The 24,213-nt window shown below is 54.8% G+C and overlaps 1 protein-coding gene across 3 annotated transcripts; it reads right to left on the reverse strand.

The window, feature by feature from the left end:
* Positions 1 to 1,281: 1,281 nt before the first annotated feature.
* ZNF385A (zinc finger protein 385A) lies at positions 1,282 to 23,832 on the reverse strand. Of its 3 annotated transcripts, none has more exons than XM_017501883.2 (8): positions 23,730 to 23,832; positions 17,032 to 17,168; positions 8,231 to 8,341; positions 6,360 to 6,522; positions 3,598 to 3,840; positions 3,061 to 3,230; positions 2,769 to 2,864; positions 1,282 to 2,624 (listed from the first exon to the last, which is right to left on the reverse strand). In XM_017501883.2, the coding sequence occupies exons 1-8, from the start codon at positions 23,737 to 23,739 to the stop codon at positions 2,394 to 2,396; spliced, it is 1,161 nt and encodes a 386-aa protein (XP_017357372.1). In that variant the 5' UTR covers positions 23,740 to 23,832; the 3' UTR covers positions 1,282 to 2,393. The 3 variants fall into 3 exon arrangements, with proteins under 3 accessions (XP_017357372.1, XP_017357373.1, XP_017357374.1); XM_017501884.2 differs by lacking the exon at positions 23,730 to 23,832 and adding an exon at positions 18,267 to 18,381; XM_017501885.2 differs by lacking the exons at positions 17,032 to 17,168; positions 23,730 to 23,832 and adding an exon at positions 11,451 to 11,602.
* Between the last annotated feature and the right edge of the window lie 381 nt (positions 23,833 to 24,213).

Here is a 24,213-nt window from a genome sequence, read left to right on the forward strand (position 1 = left end):
TTGGCCAGGATGGTCTCGATCTCTTGACCTCGTGATCCACCCGCCTCGGCCTCCCAAAGTGCTGGGATTACAGGCTTGAGCCACCGCGCCCGGCGCCCCTGCTTTTCTCTACCCACTCTTCTATAGGGCTTGTCTTGTCCCTCATTCTTCTGGATCCTCCCACCCCTTTTAAAGCTAGATTTACCTGAAAACGAACAAGCAAACAAATACCAAAGCACTCCTTGTTGGGTTCCAATTCTGAACCCACAGTCAACACCCACATTTCAACTTCACAGCTGACAAACCTAGGAGGCCCCCATTCCCCTCTCCTTCCTGTTTATCAGTCATCATCCCAACTTCCCTCCTCCTTTCTCTGCAAGACTGGGAAGTGGGTAGAGAGGGGGAAGTGAGCAAAGATGAAAGTCAGGAGGACCTCACATAGATTCTGGGTTTTGGTTTGATCTCTTTTGTTTGAATTTCCTGCCATTCAGTAGGGCTAGAGAGACGGGGTCAGGAGTATTGGCTGCTCTTGGTAGTGTATGGTTGAACCAGATTTTGGGGATAACGGAGAGACCATTTTCCCCACACACCATTCGAGAGACAGCCGAGCAGTATCCCCCTGTCCCACAGACCATTTAGGGGCCCGCTGAGAAGGTGTTCTAGTATATCTGTAAAAGGCACAGTCCCAGTTCTTCAGTCTTGGATACATGGGATCTCAATGAACCTGTAAAAGACTCAAGTCTCCTCATTTTGAAGCCTGCGACACTGAGGTCCAGAGAGGGAAAGGTCTAATTCAACGTCACTATTTATGTGGAGCCAGAGCCTAGAGCGCAGATCCCGTCTCTGCCCCCATTTCTTCCTGTGCCTTGAGTCTCGCTGGCGTGGGTTTCCCACCAGACGCACAAAAGCCTGGATTCTTTCCTTTGTCTGAGACTGAGTCTTAGACCCATCTGCGTGGAATCTCGAGATACACCACAGGGCGGCTTAGCCTCGGGGAGACTCCTTTTCCGGGTCGTTAGCGCCGCCTTGTGGAGTTGCGGCAAATTCTCAACAGCTGCCGTTGCAGTCCCAGACCTGGACTCGAAATGATCCCCCAGGCCAAGTTTACCCGAGCTGGACGAGAATGGGGGTGGGTGGGATGCGGAGTCTCTGCTCACTTTGTACAAGCCTCATGTCTTGCCTTCCTCCACCCCCGATTTCCCTTTCCCTCCTCCTTGGCTCCCTTTCCTCTCTCTGCGCCGGTCCCATACAGATACATTTCCCGATAGAATTGCTCCCAAAACAGCGGGCAAAGACAGAGTCTGCGGAGGGCAGAACGAATTCAGACTTTATTGTCAGGGAGAGAAAAAAGGGGAGGACCGTGGGTGGGGGGCCGGGGTTGCTACATTGTCAAGCAGAAAGAGTTGATGGGAAGGGGAAGACCAGTGTTGGCCGGACCCCTCCCGGGTCGGCGGCTGAAGGGCTGACGATACGGAAACCACGGAGGAGGGGGGGAGTGTCACGCCCCCGCCCGATTTGTGCAGTGGAGGTGACTGGTGGGAGGGGACAGCCATGAGGTCTAGGAACTGGGATGGGGAGGCTACAGACTGGGCGAATCCTGCGGAAAGGGGAGGGGCGGGGGCGAGGCTTCTATTGCTTTTTGCTCACAGTTTTGCGGAAGGCGAGGCGGGGGTGGGCTTGGACTGGACACCCCTTGCCCCCCTCGGTACCCCTTGGGCGATGGGTGCTGGTGAAAAGAATGGAACCCGGACTAGGAAGGAAGAAGGCGAGGGAAAGGTCTATGGTGGCATCTCCTTGGTCCCACCCAAGTGCCGGAGATGCCTCCAAGTGCTGCTCCCTGCGATGGGCCCGGCTAGACCTGGGGCTGGGGCAAGGCGCGGGGCGGGCACAGTGAGGTTGCAGGCGGTAAAACCAAAGTGCTTATGAGGGACCCAGGATCCCGCCTGCTCCCCTCCCCCTACGGAGGACGGGGGTGTTCACGGAAGCGCTTCAGTTTGGGGTAGGGGGCCGGAGACCCAGAGTCCGCTTATTGCCAAGAAAATCCATTTCTGCACCCCCGGACCCCCACCATGGCTTGTGAACCCCGTTTTGTGCTAGGTTTGGGGGAGAAGGGCTGGATGGACATGGCTTTTGGGAGGGGGGGTGTCTCCAAGGGGGCTCGGGGGTGAGACGGCCCCCCCTTTTCTAGGGGAGAGGGAAAGGCAGGGGGCGGGGTTCCCTGAGATCTGGGGTGTTCCCCCCCTTCTGAAGCCCCCCTCCCCCGCTACCCTCCCCTTTCCTGGAACCCCGTACCTCGGGGTGGGGGGAAGGAGAGATCGTTTAGGGAGTGCCGGGAGGAGGGGCGGGCTGGGAGCCCGGAGGCCTGGGTCCCGGCTGGAGGTGGGGAGTTGAATAGGAGGGGTTCGGGGTTGAGGTCAGTAGGGGGAGAAGAGGATGGGTCCGTGCGCAGTTCGGATGGGTCCAGGGGCCGGGTGAAGCAGAGGGTGCGTGATCGGCGGTCCCTGGAGAAGAGGTGCGGCTGGAGCCGGGCGCAGGGACAGCGGCGAGCCTGCTGCCGCTGCCATCACTGCAGCCACCGCCAGGGGGCTGGGGAGCAGGCCGCCCGCCAGGGACTTGGGCAGCTCCTTGGAGAAAGTCAGCGTGCCCTGAAGCGGGGCGAAAGATGGAGGAAGAAAGAGAAGTCACCCTGCGGTCTTGCAAACCCCACCTCTCCAGGGCTAAGCCCGCGTCCCTCTCTCTTCCCCGCCCGCACCCTCCCACTGCCACATTCCCCAGCATCCAGGCCTCACCGCCAGCTCCCCGGCGCCCCTAGACTTCTTGTGACGGCTCAGTAGTGGGTTGGGCTTCCCGGCCACGCCGTCTCGGTGCCGCCGGCTGGAGATGTGCTGCGGGGGCCAGTGGGTAGGGGGCTGTGAGCTCCCCGAAAGGAGCAACAGCGAGGGGATATAATCAAGCTCCAAGTACCGGGCCCCTCCCCATCTGGCCCCCTGGGGAAAACCCTGAAGAATGCCCTTAAGTTCCTTGCTCTCCTTCCCCACTGGTGGAGCGTCCCAGAATTCCTGGGAAGGGCCTGAGACCCACCTGTTTCAGTTGGACCTCCGAGTTGACCTTGACATTGCAGATCTCACAGTGGAAAGTTCGGTCCTGGGCAGGAGCCTCTGGTTCCCCGGGGGTGGGAGGCCCCAGACGAGGGTAAGCTTTGATGGGCCCCAGCCCACTTCGGGCCTCCAGAATTGTCTTGTGCTTAGTACCTGGGGCCCACAGAGGGCAGGAGGTGAGGGGTGGAAGAAAAATTCTCCAGGCCTACTAGGCCTCAAATATGCACATTCCCAGTTACAAAATGAAGGGGAAAGGGGTGGGCACAGTCTGGGTTTTTTCCAAGCTCCTTGAGACCCTCCCATTAGGCGGATCAGGAGAGCATCACAGATAAAGGAGTAATGTGGAGGGGCTGAGGAAGTACAGGGCTGAGGCACAGGGGAGATGCCTGGAGAAGGACACAGGCAGACAAGCCGAAAGGTCTCAGATGGTCTCGGGATGTTGGGAGCCAGGGGCATTAAGATGTAGAGGCAGGGGTCGCCTGAGGACAGGGGAGTCTGGTGGGGGCAGGGGAGTCCATACCTTTGTTATGTGCCTCAAGCTGGGACAGGGAGTTCACAGCCACCTTGCACAGAGCACAGTAGAGCAGCCGCTTGGCTTTCTCCTCTTCTTCCTTGCTACCCCCAGGCAAGGCAGCTGGGGCTGGAGTCCCCCCTTCACCCTTGGTTACACCCTGACCAGTCTCCGGAATGCTGGGAGGGGATGGGGAGCCAGGCTGTTTCTCTGGGGATCCTGGGGCTGGCCCCAGTCCATTCTCCATGGAAACTGTTGTTGGGGAAGAAACATGGGGATCACCCTAGATGGCTCTTGGAGAAAACTCTTTATGTGGAAGAGACTCCCCCATTTCCTGGAAGGCAAGGGACCAGGAGTCCCCACCCTGTTACAACATGCATGCGCTCATGCCCTGGTCCAGTGCCAGATGTGGTCCAGCTGCTGCAGGCTGGGTGTGAAACTCTAATGCTTGGCTCATTCTCCATTAGCTGGGAATGGCCAAAGGGTCCGGCCACACCAGCCTACCTTCAGGGTGAAGCTGACAGCCAGCCCAGTCAGGGCGAGAGGCATGGAACAAGGATATACCCCTCAGTGGCCTGCCAGTCAGTTTGGGCTTCCTGCCAGCACGGCCCCTTCCCAGAGTCCTGCCCAGCCCTAAGGAAGTACATGAAAGAGCCCTAGGAAGGGGCAGAGGCAGGGTGAGGGAAGGTCTGGAGAGATAAACCCAGGCATGGCAAAAGGGAAATAAAAACAGCAGAACCGGAGAGGGAAGAAACAGGGATGCAGGCTGCTCTATAATTCATGGCTCGATTAAAGATGCACAGGCCCTAGGCCTCAGTGCTGGGCTCTGGCCTCTGTACAGGGGAAACTCTAGCACTCCCATTCTTGCTCCAGCAGCCGATCCAGTTTCCGGGTCATGGCGAGGCTGGCAGTGGGGGTGGGGAGCTTGTGGGAGGGGAACTCCTCACCCCTGCAGGTACCCATTTGCTTGCACACACTATGTCCTTCTCCTTATTTCTCTTACTCATTTCTGACATTCTTCACATCCATCCCAATCCAGACAGCACATCCGCATCTCAGTCTGGACAGGACTTCATGGTTTATAAAGCAGGGCAGGTAAATAGTTATTCTGCCTATATCCCCAGAGATACTGTAGGAACTAAATTAGATAATATGTGAAAAGCACTTAGAATCATGCTATTCAATCCGGGTGCAGTGGCTCACACTTGTAATCCCAGCACTTTGGGAGGCTGAGTCAGGCAGATCATGAGGTCAGGAGTTGGAGACCAGCCTGGCCAATATGGTGAAACCCTGTCTCTACTAAAAATACAAAATTAGCTGGGTTTGGTGGTGTGCGACTGTAGTGCCAGCTACTCAGGAGGCTGAGGCAGAAGAATCTCTTGAATCCGGGAGGCAGAGGTTGCAGTGAGCCAAGATTGGGCCACGGCACTCCAGCCTAGGCGACAGAGCAAGACTCTGTCTCAAAAAAACAGTGCTGTTCAAGAAATGTTAGGTATCACCATCATTATCCTCATCATCACCATCTCCATGTTACAGAGATGTTAACAAACTAACCCCAGATGATCGGGCTAAGAAGCAGCCAGAGTACAATAGAACTCAGCTTCCTGTGGTCGGCCTCAGTGGCTCACACCTGTGGTCCTAGCGCTTTTGGAGGCTGAAGTGGGCGGATCACTTGAGGTCAGGAGTTTGAGACCAGCCTGGGAAACATGGTGAAACCCTTTCCATACTAAAAATGCAAAAATTACCCAAGCATGGTGGCAAGTGCCTGTTATCCCAGCTACTTGGGAGACTGAGGCAGGAGAATCACTTGAACCCAGGAGGCGGAGGTTGCAGTGAGCTGAGATCGCGCCACTGCACTCCAGCCTGGGCAACAGAGTGAGACTCCATCTCAAAAAACAAAAAACAGAACTCAGTTCCCCCATCTGCCCACTCACTCTTGTCTGTGCATCCCTGAGGGGTGTGTGTGTGTGTGTGTGTGTGTGTGTGTGTAGAGAATGGGGGCCTAGTTTCCAAGCTGGTAGTACAGATGTTATTTCTCATTCTCCTTAGGGTGGGGCAGGAAGGACAGACAAGGATAAGGATGGAGATGTTAGGTCTGTCTGGAATTGGCCATGATTGACATCTGATGTGGTAATCCCAGGATTCGGGTGGCTCCTATCTTCCTGCCTCAATATTCCTGCTTTCCAGTTTCTTGGCTGGAAATATGGCTGAGGATGGTCACCAGCCATGAGGAAAAAAGAATCTTGTAAACTTGGAAAAGACCTCAAAGATCCTAGTCTCACTCCCCTATTTCCCAGAAAAAATACTGACTAGGGAGGTCAAAAGGTCTACTACCCAAGATCATCCAGGGAATTTCCCGGTTTCTTGCACTCACTGTCTTCCCTGAGAGGAATCCCAGTAGGGCAGGAACTCAGATATTCTGATTTCCTCCTCTGTCCCTCTCCCCAAGATGAAAAGGCCTCTCTCTGGATTTGACGGTTCTCTTTTTCTTGGGGATGTTTGCCAGGTGGCCTCACCCTAGCCCCCTCTGAGTCACAGTGCTGTGGGGAGGACAGACAGTGGGGACTCTGTTGAGAGGAGCTGTGGTGGGGGTGAGGATGACAGGATGGAAATTTGACATCACTGTGCTTGGCTCCGGGACTCACCTTGGGTGGGGGTGGAGGTATAGGGACCGAAGGAGAGAGAGATGGAAGCAGAGGAGAGTTCTGGGAAACGGGGAGAGGACAGAGGAGCCTGAGGTGAGCTGAAGAACATGAGGGGTTCAGACACACCTGGACGGGGTGCTACACCATCTCCATTTGTCGGGGTGCTGCCTGGGGGAGCTGGGTCTCCAGGTTCCCGGACGCCAGGCTCCCTGCCTCTGGTCTTGGCAGCCTCAATGCCTTTGACTCGTCGGGCGTGGCGATTACCCTTGTAGTGCGCCTCAGCCTGGCTCTTTAGGGATGGAGGAAGAAAATGGAAACTGAGATCACCTTTCATCTGACCGATCTCCCCACAGGGCTCCCTCAAGTCCCGGGGTGATCTCAGCAGGCTGCAGTGAATTTTTCCGTACACCAATGAGATATAAAGCCCCATGCTAATAAGTCCTGGTTATTCCTGGGGAGCAGACTAGCTTCTCAAGCTTGAGTCCCTGGGAACCTAGGTCCCTACCTAGCCCAGACTCCACCCTGCCACCACGCCCAGGGCCTGGCTGCTGACTCAGACTCCCACCTAGTCCTGGTGTGGCGAGAGGGGGCCACAATCCTTCGGAAGAGTTATTAGTCGGGAGAGGCCTAGCAATCCAGTCCGCCAGCATCCTGTTAGACCCCAAGGCTTATGCGCCCGAGTCCTCTGCCCCTAGGATCCAGCCTTGGCTGCTTTCACCCTGAGGCTGGACATCCCAGGATCTCTGATGTCTGGGCTCTGTCCTGACTACTCCCCCTGAGTCTCATTTTCCCTGAAGTCTCTGTGGACACCCTGGAGGACCCTGGCCCCAAGCCCAGCTCTGGGGACAGAGACAGCAGTGGAGTCAGCTGTCAAAACAGAGCCACTTGATGGGGGAGGGTAGGGCAAGGCAAAAAGAGGGAAGGGCTATCCGCTATTGGCTCCCTGCCCCTCCAGTCTTCCACTATCCACCAGTGAGCGAAGCCAGGGTTGATAGGCAGGTTGCCTGGGGTCCGAGCAGAAGGGGAGGCCTAATGCTGGGTTAGTCCTGGCTTCTCCTCTCCACCCTGCTCCACTCCCATGTATACCCCCGCTAAGAATGTACAATCCTGGAGGCACAGGGTCACCCAGACAAGGGCAGAAATAAAAGGTGTGGACAGGCAGGAAAATAAGATTGACAGCCCAGAGGTAGGGTAGTGGCGTGCAGAGCCCAGCAGCATGGAGAGTGTGTGTGCGTGTGTGTCTCTGCGTACTGGGTAGAGAAACAGAACATGCTTTTATTTTCCCCTACTCAGCAGAATGAGGCTCTGCTGTTTTTCTCCAAAAGCTCTCAGAGCCTGCACCCCACAAAGTCCCCTCTAGACCCACACACAGTCCACAGAGTCCCACTGGAGCCTCAGAGGGAGGAAATCTGGGAGGCTGGACATCTAGGTTCTGGGTTTGGGGTAGCTTCTCCCCAGGGGAAGGTCTCATGGGATAAGAGTAGGGGCCAGGTCTTGTGTGTGATTTGGAGGGAGGAGAGTGGAAATGGGGCGGAGAGAGAAGGAAGGCAGAAGGTTAGAGGGAAGTGGGTGGGCCAGGGGAGGAGTTTAGCAGAGGCCAAAGAGGACAGAGGCTCTGTGGGGCAGCCAATGACCTAATTAAGCCCCGTGCCCAAGGACCAGTGGGCCAGAGGCCACACTCCTGCTCAGATACTGATGGCCACCTATGTTCCAAGAAGCTCTGAACCAGGGATGCCCAAGTCTCAAGGGAGGGAGGGGTCAATTTTAGAGGACTGATCTACTTCATGTCAAAATACACAACTTCTTGTCCCTCTCTAGTGCCTTCCACAAGCCCCTGCCCCTCCTCCGGTATCCCCATTCCCTGCTCTTTGTCTAATATCCCCTTAATCCCTGCCCCTCACCCAGAGGAAGCCCTCTTACCCAGACCCTGCCCTCCCTCAGTGGCCCCTGCGGCCCCTGCCCCACCCACTGGGTAGATGAACAGCTTGACTTCTTACCTGAGAATTGAAGCGGATTTGACAGACATTACAGGAAATGACAGGCCGCTTGGTCTTGAGCAAGGGTCCCCCAAAAGTGTGGGAGAGCACAGCCTTCTGTACAGGGTCCATCTGTGGAGGCAGGCTGGGGTGAGCCGGGACCCCAGCACAAGCTCATGTCCATCATTTCCCCAGTGGCAGTGCCTGTGTTGAACCAAGGACCTCAGACCCCTTCTATCCCTGAAGATGCCTGAGGGCTCTGAGCTTCAGTCCTCTGATTCTCTCTTAGCCCAATCTTCATAGCCCCGAAAGGGACCTGATCAATAACTGGCCCAATGTCCCATTTTACAGAAGGCAGAAGTGGTTTGCCCAAGGTCACACCATGAGTTAATAGCACATCTGGTATCTGAACCTGGACTTGGTCCATCGTACCGTGAACATCCAACTCTGGCGCCTTGACTTATCTCCTGCAGTGAAGCCAGTCCACCAGCAGCCTCTGACATGATGTCCCAAAGCACCCTAGATCCCAGGGCCTTCAGCAGAAGCTTCTGAACCCTTTGGGCGTCCACTCTGGGGTAGGACTATCTGCCAAGCCCAGCCTCTGGCCCCAGGAGACAGATGTTCCCAGCCTCCCATCTCTGGGCCCCAGGTCACCCTAACGCACTCACTCTCTGGACCTCTTAAAGACAGCAACTTCTACAGTGAGTAAAAGAACTCAGGACAGAGTAGGGGCTCTACCGAATCATGGGGACTAAGTTGGGGGACCTAAGCAGCTGGGCTGGCCCAAGGTAGCCCAGGGATCTTCTGAACCTTCTCTCCCTGATCAACAGGGTTTCTAGGGCAGAGCGGTGGGGCTGGGCGGGATTAGAGCCATCTCTGTCCCCACCCTGGGTCAGCAGATGTCTTTGCATTCTCCTGCCAAGAGTTCACATGAAGAAGGGAGAGGATGGGAGTTTCTCTGAGGCTTTCTGCTATCAGGGGATGAAACTAGGGACCCAGAGGCATGACGGCTGCCTCCCTGAACAGCTCTCCTCCCTATTGGCCTCTAGGCAGCCAGGGAGAGGCAAGTCTGGAATGCAGCTGAGACTGAAGATGCGGGAATGGCTGGGCTGTGCCCTAAGAATGGGACTGAATTAGGACTGAAACCTTATCTTCCAGGTGGAGGAATCAAGTGAAAAATAGTTGCTGGGGACTTGGGGTCCTTAGCTCCTCAGCCGAGCCCGTCTCTGTGACAGGTCTTTAGGGTTCCCAGTGAGACACTGGTGAGAGAACAAGAAGTGGGGAAAGTGGTAAGAGTCTGGAAAGCCCTGCCGTCTGCAGTCTCCGTTGCCTCTCCCTGGTAGTCTCACTGGCTGGGTGGGGTTAATGTCAGGAAATGGGCTTTAGTGTCCCTGTTAACTGGATGGTGGCCTCATCTGCTCTGCTCCATTTGGGTAGTGCTGAAGTCAGGGGCCATGACTGGGTTCTGATAATTGGTCTGATCTTGTCAGACACTTGTCAATCTCTTGGCCTACTCTTGGTTGGAAAGAAACCCCTCTAAGGGGCTCACTTTTTATCTCCCATCAGCTTCCCAGAAGCCCCAGTCAAATCCAAGGAAAAGCCAAACAGGACAGCGGGTATGTCTGTGTGTGTTAGGCAGGCTGTGATCAATCTGTGTGCATGGGTGGAGTGTGAATAAGTGTCATGTACTGTGTGTACATCATTTATATATCAACATTTCTGTGTCGGGGGCTTTGCTGACACCACGAATGGTCAGGTGGTGTAATCTTCAGCTGTGTGTTTATCTGTGTGAATAAATGATGTGTTTGGTAGAAAGAAAGACGGACCAGGTTGGAGACAGGTTTTAATCAGAAAGGGGAGACAGACTGCTGCTCTCAGCTCCCAGTCTCTAGGCCTCAGTCCTTCCTAATTAGAGACCCCCAACTCTGCTCCAGGGTACTCCTCAGCCCTGGGCTTCCTCACATGCTGGGCGGGGAATGGGAATTCAAACAGAAACCCAACCTGGGCCAGGAAACCCAAGTCGGATGAAAACAGTAGGGAGAGAGGAGTGGGATGGAAAGGGGAGAGCAGAGTCTCCTGGTTCCGTCTGCGCTCCGCCCCATCATCCCAGCCTGCTCTCCAGAGGGGCTGAGGACCCAGTACTCCGAGGATGACTTGTGGACTGGCCATCCCAACATCGATACCCTGAGAATGGTTCCTGCCCTACCTGGGTCCTTCCTCCAGGGTGAGAACCTTAGCTCTTGTACAACCCCCTCCCCCGGTTTAAGTCCGTAAATAATACCGACTAGGAGCTGGGGTGGGGAATGGGGAAGAGGGCAGCAGTGGAGTCAGTGGGTGCTTCCTACCCTCCTTGAGGAGACAAGGCTGAAGGTGAGGCCTCCTGGGCCCAATCCCTGCGCAGGTGGAATGTGAGCCACTGAAGTGCTGCTCCAGGCCAAGGTCAGGAGGCCCGGTGACCTAGATGAGGGCTCCCTGGGGAAGGGTGAAGCCCAGCACCTCCCAGAGCCCATCTCACTCCAGAGCCTCTTCTCTGGGATGCTGGCTTGGACACTGCCTGGAAAGGTCCACAAAACAGTCCCCTCCCACCTGCCCTCCAACAGTAGACATGAAGGGGAACCGCTCCCTGAAGCTGGGGCAAAATGAATCAGGAAGGGCAAGGGAGAGGAAGGGGAAACCAGATCAGGAGCAGGAGTGCTATGAGTATATTTCCTTCCATTGCCCTTTATCTGATGAAACCCTCTGCCCCTTGTCTGACCACCCCACTTCCCCACCCACCAAAATTCAGATGAAAAGGGAAAGGTGGTGGAATCTCAGGGATGGGGAGACCTGAGGAAAGACTGAGATAGGAAAGAGAGGGAGCTAGCGGATGTCTAGTGAGCAGGTGGAAGCTGGTGGGGGAGGGACGCTGGGAAGGGGCCCAGGCTGGAAAGGAGGGATCTGATTAGTGTGGTTGGTATTGGAGGGCAGGTGTAGGACCTGACAGGAAGTCTGAAGATTTGGGGGACTCCAAGAATGTGGGAAGCAGAGGTGAGGGTATCCAGTATGGTGGCAGTAGTCGGGGGGCACCAGCTGGGATCCCGAGATTGGCTAGGGCCGCGCCGGTGTGGGGGATGGGCCGGACAACCCGAGGACCAGGCGGAGGGAAGAGGTGGCCAGCCCCGCAGGGGCGGGCGGGGACGGGGTGGGGGGGCGCTGCGGCAGCCGCGGGAGTCAGGGACAGAGGAGGGGCCGGGTGGCTTACCCTGCGAGACCCTGGGGGCCGCGGCTCCATGGCCCGGGGTGGCGGACCCGGGCTGGGGGGCCGAGCCTGGCCGGGCCGGGCAGGCCAGGGACGCGGCGCTCGTTGCCCGGGCGGCTCGGGGCTGTGCGGCCCGGCCGGCGGGGAGAAGGGGAGGCGGTGCTGGCCCGGGCCGGAGCCCGCCCAGGAGGCGGGGCCGAGGACGGGGGCGGGGACAGGGACTGGGAGCTGGAGAGGAATGAAAGGGGGCTAGGGCGGTAAGAGGGGGATGTCCATTATCCAGACATCCCAGGAAAGACCTTGTTGTGGAGAGAAGGGGCCACTTGGCCCCGCAGCAGGGCCATTGACCAAATGACCTCGGTTACCTCCACTGGGGCTCCTTCTTGAGTCCAGGGTCCCCACCAATTCAAACATTTCTCCTTTCTCTCACCCATTCTGCCCCGACCTTCCCTAGCTCCGCTGCTGAGAGCCTGTCTTCAGAGTCCCCAGACGACCCTTCCCCAGCTTCCTCTGCCAACGGCAGCCCCTGTGCTGCTACCTTTTTACAAGTCACTTTCCTCCCTAGGGAGGGGAAACCGAGCCCAGGTACCCGGGTGCCAGGCACTGCTGTCTCAGAGACTCCTCCAAATTGTGGAGCTGAGGGCACCCGGGGCAAAAGCGACCTCAGACTGGGGATGTGTCTAACTTCTTCCCACCTCCTACCCGCGCCCGCCACCTGCCGGACAGCCAGGCTCCCTGAGAGCCTACGCTTGGTGCACCTGCTGCCCTCTGGCGGTTCAGTGGGGGCAGCACTGGGGGACGAGCGGCTATAGGGACAGCGGCCCACTCCCCGCGCCAGACACCTGGTTCCGTCTAGACAGGTCCTGGGATTCCCAGTCTTTCATCTCTAGGTCTCATCTTCTCCCATGCCACATAGGGCGGAGAGATTAGTGAATCTAGACAGAGGGTGGCTTTGGGAAACAGTAAGGGATGTCCAAGGGCAGAGGGAAGCAGTGGAGGGAGTGGGAGGAGAATGAGGGGAGACAGTAATTCCCGAAGAGGTCTTAGGAGTAGGAACTGCCCAAATAGGAGAGAGCGCTGGAGGTGCCAGTGCACTGGGAAGGAGAGACTCTGCCTTGAATAATAATATCACCACCACCATCTCATGTTGATGGAGCCCTTGGAATGTGCCAGCTTCTGTACTGAGCTCTTTGCATGGATTATCTAATTTAATCTTCACAACCACTATTTGAAGTAAGTACTATTATTATCTTCATTTTATAGATGAGGGAACTGAGGTTTAGAGAGGTTAAATAATTTGCCCAAGGTCATAAGCTAGTAAGTGGCTGAACTGGGATTTGAATTTAAACCTGGGCAGACTGACTCCAAAGCCACGTACTTAACTGCTACACAGTTCTTCCAAAGGCCTGGCTGCAGCTTTTCTGCAGTCCTCATTCCCCTGCAGAATTTGACAGTATTGATGCAGCCTGCCACACTCTCTCCCTTGGCTTTTCCAACTCTACAGGAACGTATTTCCCTCCCCCCCCCCCCCCCCCCCAGTGGCTCTTCCATTCCCTTTGTTGAAGCCTCCTCCTGTTCCCACTGCCTAATTCTGCATGTTTCTGACAGCTGAGGCCTTGACCATCCTATATTTCTCTCTCTGTTCCTCTCTTAAATAAAAATAATAGCAGTAGCATAATAATCATAGCAGCGAACACTGACTGAGCACTTACTTTGTGCTGGGCATTATGATTATGTAATATGATTCTCACAATCTTGTGAGCTGGTGTTGATATATCCCGTTCTTAGCCTGAACAACATGGCGAAACTCCGTCTCTACTAAAAATACAAAAATTGGCCAGGCGTGGTGGCTCCGGCCTGTAATCCCAGCACTTTGGGAGGCCAAGGTGAGCGGATCACAAGGTCAAGAGATCAAGACCATCCTGGCCAATATGGTGAAACCCCGTTTCTACTAAAAATATAAAACTTAGCTGAGCATAATGGCACGTTCCTGTAGTCTCAGCTCCTCAGGAGGATGAGGCAGGAGAATTGCTTGAACCCGGGAGGCGGAGGTTGCAGTGAGCCAAGATCGTGCCACTGCACTCCAGCCTGGTGACAGAATGAGACTCCATCACAAACAAAGAAACAAACCAAACAAAGCCCCACAAAAAGTAGCTGGGTGTGGTGGCGCACGCCTGTAATCCCAGCTTTTTGGAAGGCTGGCGCAGGAGAATCGCTTGAACCCAGGAGGTGGAGGTTGCAGTGAGTGGAGATTGTGCCATTGCATTCCATCCTGTGTGACAGAGCAAGACTCTGCCTCAAAAAAATAAAAGAAAAAAACGATCCCATTCTACAGTTGGTAAAAGTGAGGTTCAGAATGATTAAGTAACTTGCCTAAGGTCACACAGCCAGTACTTTGGAACATTAATTTAAATCCTGCCAGTCAGATGGAGGATGCAGTCCAACACCCTGCTGAACTCTTCAAGCTTATCCATGCCCATCACTTTAAGTACCTCTGCTAGAGGCAGTGGAGCCACGAACTCTGCAGGAGTTGAAACCCTGGATTATCCAATTGACTAAGTAGCTTTGTGACCTTGGACAAGTCACTTAACCGCTCTGGGTCTGTGTTTCGTCATCTATACAAAGGGACAATGATGGGGTTGCTGAGATCTCAGGTCAGGTGTAAGTCAGGTATTTAGATGGGGGAAGTATTCTCCCCACCTTATGACCTAGTCACATCCAATCTTGCACTTTCTCAAATGATTTGAACCCATTGCATCTGACTCCAAATAGAGTGATCTTTATACCATAGCTGCTCCTCACCAAACTCCTCCCAAAGAACCCAAACACACGTTTGCATTGCACTTGGAAGTTTTCAGAGTGCTTTTTCATATCTCAGCCATTGAAGAAACCTTGTTCATACTGTTTACTTCAGTAAATAGCTATTCTTGTTCATGCTATTTACTTCAGTCTGGAATGTTCTCTAAGGCTACTTGAAAAATTTTGCCAGTAATTCTTCAAAGCCCAAATCATATGTCACCTGCTCCAGGTTAAACCCCTTTTTCCTCTGCTCTCTGTTGTTCTGCCTAACTCTGGTTGGTCCCTTAGGCACCACCACACCCAGGAAGTCTTTCTTGACACTCGGGCATCCATGCAAGTGAAATGCCCCGACACAGCTCTTCTCACACTGTACAGGGTAACTGTTAAGTTGTTATACTTCCTACTAAACTATGAGCTCCCCAAGTGTGGTAACTGAGTCCTGTGTCTCTGACACCAGGCACAGTACCCAACACACAGTAGGTGCTCAAAAATTTTTTTTTCTTTTGTTAAATTGAATTTTTGTTAGGGTCTCTGTCACAATATTTATAACCTTCTCCCTGTTTTTCTATGTATTTGTCTATCTTTCTCCCCTGAATATAAGGTCCTTTAATATAGGGCTGTCTCTTATTTACTCTCATGTCTCCGTTGTGTCTAGAACAATGCCTTGCTTATAGTTAGCAATCAATTTTCTCATCTGTAAAATGAGGACAATAACAGCTACCCTACAGGGTTTCTTTAATGGTTAAGATATGAAAAAACGCCGGGCGCGGTGGCTCAAGCCTGTAATCCCAGCACTTTGGGAGGCCGAGGCGGGTGGATCACGATGTCAAGAGATCGAGACCATCCTGGTCAACATGGTGAAACCCCGTCTCTTCCAAAAAATACAAAACATTAGCTGGGCATGGTGGTGCGTGCCTGTAATCCCAGCTACTCAGGAGGCTGAGGCAGGAGAATTGCCTGAACCCAGAGGCGGAGGTTGCGGTGAGCCGAGATCGCGCCATTGCACTCCAGCCTGGGTAACGTGAGTGAAACTCCGTCTCAAAAAAAAAAAAAAAGATATGAAAAAACACTCTGAAAACCTCAAAGTGCAATGCAAACGTGCGTTTGGGTTCTTTGGGGGGAGTTTGAGGGGAGCAGCTCTGCTATAAAGATCACTCTATTTGGAGTCAGATGGAGTGGGTTCAGATCATACCTTAGGCACACACTGTGTCAACTAATATAGATCACTAAACCCTTCGGAGCCTTAGTCTTTGCTTTCTCGTTTGTTAAATGGAATAATAACGTCTGCCTTGTTGGGCTGTTGTGAAGATGAAATGAGATCGTATATAGAAACATCTGCTACAGTGCCTGGTGTGTAATCAATGCTCAATACATGTTTATGGCTAAATATGGTTTGATGTGGATTATTTAAGTTGAATAAGGCTGACTTCCCCCAAACCTTTAGCTCTAGCCCACCTTCCAGGCTTCAAATTCTAACTATCTATAGGACACTTTGGACTCAATGCACTACTGGTACACCAAATAACCATAGCCTTTTTAAAAAAAAATATTATTATTATTTAAACAAAACAAATAAACCTTTAGCTTTAGCACCACATGCTAGAGGGAATTCATCACCCTCACTGGAGACCAGCTTCCTCTTCCAACCCCCTGCCTCTGTCGGTGGTGATTTCCATCCAGTCACAAAGGCCTGAATGCTTGAGTCATCCTTGACTCATGCCTTCACCCCCAAACACCAGTTGGTCACCATGACCCATCAATATTTCCTTGGAATCACCTCACCCATTCTCCCTTTCTCTCCACTCATACTGCCACTGCCACCAGCCCAGCCTGGTTCTTGAGGCTTCCCTTGGGCCTGCATTGCTAGGACAGCCTTCTAACTGGCCACCTTCCTCCAGCCTCTGTTTCTGTGCATCTACTTGCCCCACTCGCCTTCCTCAAACACTGCTCTTACCAAGTCACTCTCCTACTCAAGGTTAGACAGTGGTGGCCGGGTGCGGTGGCTCACGCCTGTAATCCCAGCACTTCGGGAGGCCGAGGCAGGCGTATCACCTGGGGTCAGGAGACCAGCCTGGCCAAGATGGCAAAACCCTGTTTCTACTAAAAATACAAAAATTAGCCTGGTGTGGTGGGACACACCTGTAATCCCAGCTACTTGGGAGGATGAGGCAGGAGAATTGCTCGAATCTGGGAGGCAGAGGTTGCAGTGAGCTGAGATTGCGCCACTGCACTTCAGCCTGGGTGACAGAGCAAGACTCCGTCTCATAAAACAAAACAAACAAACAAAAGTGCCTTCCTATTTCATATTGTATTAAATCTAGACCACCTTGCCGGTCCTCCCAGCCCTTTCATTGTTCCTACCCACCCAGTCGTGGACTCCAGAGAGGTGGAACTTACAAACAGGCGTGCTTATTTTCCTGCTTATTCCCTCTTTCTGGATTCAGCACCTACACCCTCTACCTCCCGACTGTTACTACCACCAATTTAAGTCTCGTTATTTCTCTAGGTGGTAGGACCATTCACTGTAGGGCTAAATGAGATAATTCATATAAAACACTTAGCAAAGTGCCTGGCCTGTAGCAAGATCTCAGCAAATATTAGCTATTATTATTGTTGTTAATAGTATACCAGGCGGCCCGCAATACTCAAAATTAACTAGAATGAAGGCAGATGGGGTCATAAGAGGAGATAAGGAATTAGAAACAGGAGAAGAGGGCAGAGGTGGGTCTGAGAGAGAAAGGTCGGGTCACAAGAGGATGCAGAAGGCAGGCAGGCTGCTACTTACGGTGCTGTAGTTGCTGAAGAGGCCAAGGGTAGGGGCCGGCTCGAGCGGGAAGGGCAGGATCTGCTTGAGGTCCAGTGGGGGCTGCATGATGGGGGGCTGCCGTAGCAGAGGCAGGGGCCCTGCCCGGCTCAGGCTGCCTGAAAGGCAGAGAAAACATTCTGTGGGGTACGAAGGTTAAAGCTTGGGAACCCCACCCAAGCCTGCCAGTCCCGCTCCCTAGCCGGGGCCCTCACACTCAGAAGTGTGACCCCCAGTGCACACAGTGTACACACTTCCCCTGCTGGCTCCAGAGCAATGGAGCACAGTGCCCTGTGGGCCTGGGGGAGGAGGGTGCAGACCGGTTCTTCCCTGCTGGGTGGTTTTCACTTCCCCCTTTTCCAGCCTCCCTCCCCCAAAGCTTTTAGGCACTTTACAGACCCAGAAAGAGCCCAGACCTTTTCTGCAGGCTGCCTGCTGAACCAGTGGGACTCCCAGCCTCAAGACCCCGGCCACCCTCTTTCTCTGGTTTTGCGTTCCCCCAGGGGATTCTAAAGCTTAGTATCACCCCGGGAAGAAGAGAGTCAAGTGGGTGATGATTCATCCCATTGACCAGAGGGGGCTACTGAGACTTAGATTAGGAGAAGGCTGCTGAATCTCAGACTCCCTAGAATTATGACTTTGCTATAATGATAATTCCTAATTAACTATGGACACTGGTGGGGGTAGGGAGCGGGCTGGGTGGCTTTTGCTCTGGGAGATGAACAGGCCATTCTCAGAGCCCCTTCTCCTAACCTTCCTTAGTCTTCCCCCGTGCCCCGGAGTGCTCAGCACCAGGTCCAGTTCTGCAGGAGGAACCTCGACCTGGCCTCTGGGAGGGGAATGCCTGGGTCTGACCCCAAGGGGAAATGAAAGTCCAGGCCAAGCATTCAACTACCCTGCCCTGAAACGTCCTCCTCCTCCTCTCAGAGTCATGGGAGGAACTCCACCAGACTCCAGAGGGGCAGCCCAAAGGTCCTCAGAGCCCTTCTGGGCTTCCACTGTCCCAGCTCCCTTCTGCGACCCTGCTGTACACCAGTTGGGGAGTTCGGGCTGCCCTTCACTGCTTCAGTAACCCCCTGACAGCAACAGGGGTTCCCAGGAACAAAGGCAAACCGAGGAGGCTGCACACTTGGCCCTGTCCTCTCTTGACCTTACTAGGGCAGAAGGTCCCCAGGATCCCTTCCTGTTCCCTCCTTAGAGCCCACCCCCTTTCATACCTTTGGTTTCTGGTGCCTGCTGCCCCCAGGCAGTGGCCTGGCCCTGGCCCCCCAGGGGCCTGGGCCTGACGGTGTCCCCTTCCCTCGGTTCTGCCCTCTGCCCCCTCCCTTGCCAGCCCCCTCCCCCTCAGCCCAGTCGGTAGAATCAGCCAATCAGAATCCTGGAAAAGTGGGGCAGAGGGGAGGGCAGGGGAGCAGGGATTAGGGGAATCTGAGGCGAGAGGGAGGGGGTGGGGAGGGTTCAGGCACAGCTGGGGGCAGGGAGCTGGTCCAGGAAGGTCTGGAGGGGTCTGTCTCTTCCACCCCATGCCAGGACTGGGTGGTCAGGGTGACTGAGACAGAGGGGGGTCAAGGTTACTGGGAGCTTGGGCTTCAGAATTCTCAGGGCTAAAGGAGAGGGTAAGATCCTTGGCTTTGACCCTAGCAGCTGGGGGTCTGTATGCTTTGTGTCTATTCCCTTCTCTGTCGCCTTCAAGGTTGGGATAGGGTGGAGAGAGGACACACACACACACAGAGACAGAGAGATGGACAGATGAAAGCGAATGAGAGGATGGGAACGTGGTAGCAGCAGGAATAGGCGACTGAGGACGCGGACAGTGACACCGAGAGAGAAGAGGGTCGAGAGCAACGGAGAGATGTAAGAGAACGACATCAGACATGCAAGCAGAGAGACACTGCTGAAAAGCTGGACACAGAGCTAGAGACTAGGGTAGACAGGCCAAAAGACAGAGAACAGAGACAGCGAGAAAGATAAAAGAGAAGAGAGAGGGACAACTTGACCATCTCCCCTTCCTGGCCTGTCCCCTCATGGCATCTCCCCTCTGTGCCCCACCCTCCCTTACTGCTTGTTACCCAAGGCCAGGGCAGCCTTAATGAGCCCCAGGCGGCATCAGGAATGGTGAGAGAAACCTGAGTGCTCCCAGAGTCCCCTGCACCCAGCATCCACCCCCAGCAGCTGGTCTTGGGCTGGCACTTGCCCTGCCCCAGAGCACCAGAGGCTGAAGCTTGGCTTGACCCTTTCCCTGGTTCTGGATTTCTCTAGGCTCCCACTCCTCAAAGCCATCTTAAGAGGAGACAGCAGAGTTCCAGAAAAAGCCACAGAAAAAAATCTGAGGAGCTACTATGTGGCAGTTAATGAATTCCAAGTATCATCATATTTAACCTCGGAAGTAGCTCAGTCTGTGAAGTGGCCACGAGTCAATGAAGTGGCTGATCATAGTTTTTCTACTTGATGTATGAGGAAATGCAGACTCTGAGACATTAGCAAATTTGGCTGATGTCACACAGCCTGTGAGTATCAGAGCTGATATATAGATCAGGATCTGTGGCACTCTATAGCAAATTCTTCCTCTGCTACCTCACTCCCAAAGGGCTTGAATTTAACTGAAGCAGCGATCTGAGCACAGGCTTCCATCTTGTTCAAGGAGAGGAAGGGGAGAGCAAGTCCCATGCGCCTCCACAGATCAGAGTCCTCATTTTTCCTCCAGAGGAGGGATAGAGGAAAACAGGTAGCAGCCACTCAGTTATCTATGGCTGGCAACTCATCTCTGCCACAGACGTGAGCCCTGGGTGAGCAGGGCAGGGGAGGGGAGTGGGAGAGAGGGGTCACATGAGGGTACAGCGAGGGAAGGAAGCAGGGCCCGCAACTGGAGACAAACTGTCTCCTTCCTAGATTCCTGGGTCCACTCCATTCTGAGGTGGTGGGAGAGGCAGGTGGCAGCTTATGGGTCGGGTGGGCAGAAACAGGACCTTTGGTTTCAGGTAGCCCAGGGCCTCAGGCCCCTCCCCCCCTTTTTCTGAGACTAACAGTAGTTGCCGCTTTTTGAGGCTTTACTGTAGGCCAGGCACTTTACACACACAGTCTCCTAGTAGACGGTTCCACCACTCACTAGCTGGGTGAGCAGCTGGGTTCTCTGACTCTCAGTCTCATTTCTCATCTGTCAAATGGAAACAGCAGTATTTGCCTCACCAAGTCGTTGAGAGGATTGAACAAATCCATGTAAAATGCTGGCATGTCACAGTGAGAACTCAATACATGTTTGCTGAATAAATGAATCCTCATCTTACAGATGATGACAATTGGCCCAGAAGGGGAGTTATTTGGCCAAGGTCACACAGTTAGTGAGGGATTTGAACCTGTCTGTCTGGTTCCAGAGACAGGGCTTTCAAGCACTACACTTTTCTGGGTAGATCTGGGAAGGGAGGGGGGAAAAGGCAGGAATGTGGGAAAGGCTGGGGAGGCAGGCAGGAACTGAGTAGGAAAGGCAGGGCTTTTGACTTCTAGCTAGGTAAAATCTCCAGGCAGGTTTGGCGGAAGAGGTGGAGGGCAAATTGAAGTAAGTGTGTGTGTGTGTGTGTGTGTGTGTGTGTGTGTGTGTGTGAGTGATCCTGTCAGGCAAGGCAGGGAGGAGCTGGGGCCGGGCTGGGGCAGGCCACTCTGGAGGGAAGCTCATTAGCGTAATTACCTCCAGCAGATAGAGCCCCACCCAACTTCATGGGGAATTGCTAAATGCTTTATTAAAGAAGGCTCCCAACACACTTTAGAGGGGGTGAGTTCCCAGACCCTTGGATAGAGGTCCATCTGTCCATTTCCACACCCTACTTAGCCCTAGGCGCTTTGATCCTACTCAAGTTTCCCTGTCAGCACTAACACATAACCAGGCCACATCTGGCTTCCTCTATCCCACAGAAGTCTGGTCTTGTCCTTTCCCTCTTCCCCAGAAATTTGGGCCAGGTCTGGAGCGCCAGCCCCTTGGCTATTTTAGGTGGGGCCCCATGCCTCAAGCCCTGTTGGTAAAGAACGCTTAGGGAGTGGCTGCATCTGGGTGGGAATAGGAGCCTGGAAAGGTGTTAGCATAGCATTGGTTGGAAGACTGGGCCAGAATGAGATGAAGATCAGAGAGAGATATTGTGGTTAGGGTGGCAAGTAGTTAGGGCCCAATGTGGTAAAAAGCACAGGGTCAGTACTGGGTTTAAATGGGAATTAGACTTGGGCCAGGGGAGAAACTGAGATCTCTTCTCTAATTCATCTCTTTTCCCTTCAGGCCTTTTGGCCTCGTCTCCCTCTCTAGAAGTGCCTAAAATTGAGGGCAGGGGTGAGAGGAAAGCTTTGAACCCCTGGGTCTTTTTCACCAAGTTCCATGTAGGTGTCCCCTCCTGCCTCAATTCCCCCATCTTGGCAGGAGGCAGGCTGAGGACTGGCGAGGCTTTGAAGTCAGAGATGAAAAAGACAAGGGGGTGATTATGAACAACTGCTCAAAACACCATCCCTAATAACCCCAGGGTGGATGTGGGTGGAGACTGGGCCAAGGGGGAGGAGTTGACTGGGAAAGAGACAGCAGGGAGGCCCCTAGGAAATCTTTCCCAACTTGATTGGAAAGCGCCTCCTTCAATGCGTCTCTACCCTTACAGCACCAGGGGACTCAGTTGGAAAGGACGGTACAGAAAGGCTCAGAACAGGGAAACTGAGCCCAGACCTGCCCTCTTAAACCTGGGGCCCAGACTCTAGATCTTAAGCAGGCTGACTGGGTGTCACATGCTGAGCAGGGAGGTTTTAGGGTCCCTCCAGGGCTACCCTGCAGACAGATTCAGAGGACCTAAGCGTTCAGAACTGAAAACCTTTGTAGGGTCCCTGAGGGTGGGGCCTGAGCCCTGGTTGGCAGCTTCCTCCCTCTCCCCTTCCTTCCTCAAAGAGGCCTAAGGTGTGTGTGGGCTTTGCGAGACTTCCCGCCGTCTGCGGGCTTGGCATAAGGAGGGAATTAATCACAGTGTCCTCCAGGAGGATGTGAGGGTCCCACTGGTGTCTGTGGTCCAATTTCAGAGAATGTGGACCCAGGAATTATTCCTGTGGCTGGGGTCTTGGTCAGGCTCCAGCAAGCAAGTCCACGTGTCCTCTTCAGGGCCTGCTGACCAGAGAAAGCACGGCTTATGCCAGCCTATTCTGGAGAAGCACAATGCTGCTCTGAGGCTGGGCCCAGGGTGGAGCCAGGGTGCAGGGATCACTCAGGTTGGAGGAATGTGGATCCTGTGCTCTGGGGGGCTGAGTGCAATGTGCGTTGGTGGGGGTCAGTCTAGCATGGGGGTGGTATTCACAGAAAGGTGGGTAATACCTTCCTCTGCTAGAGATACTCTTGAGAAGGAGGCAGGGAACCAGCCATTCATGCCTTCATTCAGTCATCCACTCAATGGATAGGTGGAGTGCCAGGTGGAGAGGGGTGAGACATACAGCAGAGAGAGACTGAGGACACACAGGAGGAGGAGAGAAAAAGAGATGGAGGAAGGGCAGAAGGACAATAGGTAGTGAATAGGCGGTTAAATGAAAGAAGGAAAGAAAGGAAGACAAATAGCAGAGGGACTCAGAAGAGGGAAGAGCGCAGGAGCCAGTCAAGCCCTGCGGGTACCAGCGTGGAGCCAGGTGTCCTCAGTCGGGGGCAGGGAGACCACAGGTGTCTGGGCCTGGTTGGGGGGCTCCTACCATAAACAGATCCCAGAAACCGGCCTAGCCAGGGTGGAGGGCAGAGGTCAGAGCAGGCCTGTGGACTATTGCGGAGGCAGGGTGGAGGGCAGGGGCCTGCAACCGGAGCTGATGCCGAGTCCACAGCACAGCTAGGCCCTTTCCTCCCCCACCCCTGGGGCTCCCTTCCTGATGTAGGTCATGAGGATGGGGTGGCTGTGGCTGACGGGCTGTCAGAGCCCAGCGGGAGTTCCCATCCCCCATCCTTCTCCTCTCCATTGCCCCTCCCTCTCCTGGTGCCCCCGGCCCAGGGCAGGGGTGGAGGGGAAGAAGGAAGACAGGAAGGAGGGACTCAGGCAGCTAGAGCAGGGAGAGAGAGGGGCAGGTCCCGGCGTGTTGGGGCAGGATGGCTGTGGAGACAGGATCTGAGCCGCAGGAGCCCTGGATGGACAGTTTCCCACCCCCTCTTCTCCCCAGCCCTCTTATCTCCGGCCCTCAGTTCCCACCTCCCACCACACTCACCTCGAAGCTACACCCACCATCTTCTCCTTCCACCCCCCACTTCCTCCTTTCCCCCTTATCCTGGGCCCAGAAGGATGCCGGAGTGTCTGAGCTAAGGGTAGGGGAAGACGCTGGGGCGGGAGATGGGTCAGAACCTTTCCCCCAACTCCACCAGGCCAGGACCGGCCCCCTCCCCCAGCCTCTCGTAGACTGGCATATAATATTCATGAGCCTCATGAATACGCAATGTTCTAATTATGGGGCAGGGGTCTCACTCCGCTCTGCCTGCCGCTTTACCACTCCCTGGATTCCTCCGAGCAGCCGCAGCCTGGGGAAGAGGGGAAGAGGGGAAGAGGGGACCCCAGATGTGGAGCCAGATGAAGGGGGAGGGGGAACCGGTCGCTGACGGGCGGCCGCAGTCACCGCGGTGCCGGGAGATGGGGGGGCGGTGGGTGACCCACAGAGAGGAACCCAGGAGCCGGGAGCCTGGAGTCGCAGAGACCACTCACCGAGGATCATGCTGGGGACCCAGGCGCCCGGGGTTCCGCGTCGCTCTGTCCCGGGGGCCGTTCTGGCCGGGCTGGGGGTACGGGGGGAGGAGCCGGGGAGGAGCGGAGGCCGGCCGAGGCGGAGCGGGGGCGGGGCCCGCAGCAGGTGAAGACGGGAGGAGGGGACCCCGGCACTCAGGGCTCCGCGAGGGGGCGTCCTGGCCCCTCCGGCTTCCTCCCGCCCTCTTCTCGCTGCCTGCGGGCCTCCAGGGTTTACTGTGTCACTGCGGCCAGGGCTGGGGGAACAGGACGTGTAGAAGACGGTGTGAGGTGATGGACAAAGCTGGAAACTAGGATGCCTGGGTTCCCGGGAAGGGCTGAGTCTGAGGGCGGGAAGTCTGGTTCTGGGCTGCTGTGGGCTGGAAGGGGGGTGGGGGAAGGGGGTGGGGGTGCCTAAGTACTCTGGGAGGCGATGGGACTTGGGTTGGGTGGGACACCTAGGTTG

Source organism: Cebus imitator, unplaced genomic scaffold, assembly GCF_001604975.1.
Source record: "Cebus imitator isolate Cc_AM_T3 unplaced genomic scaffold, Cebus_imitator-1.0 Scaffold285, whole genome shotgun sequence".
In the NCBI taxonomy this organism is placed as follows: Eukaryota; Metazoa; Chordata; class Mammalia; order Primates; family Cebidae; genus Cebus; species Cebus imitator.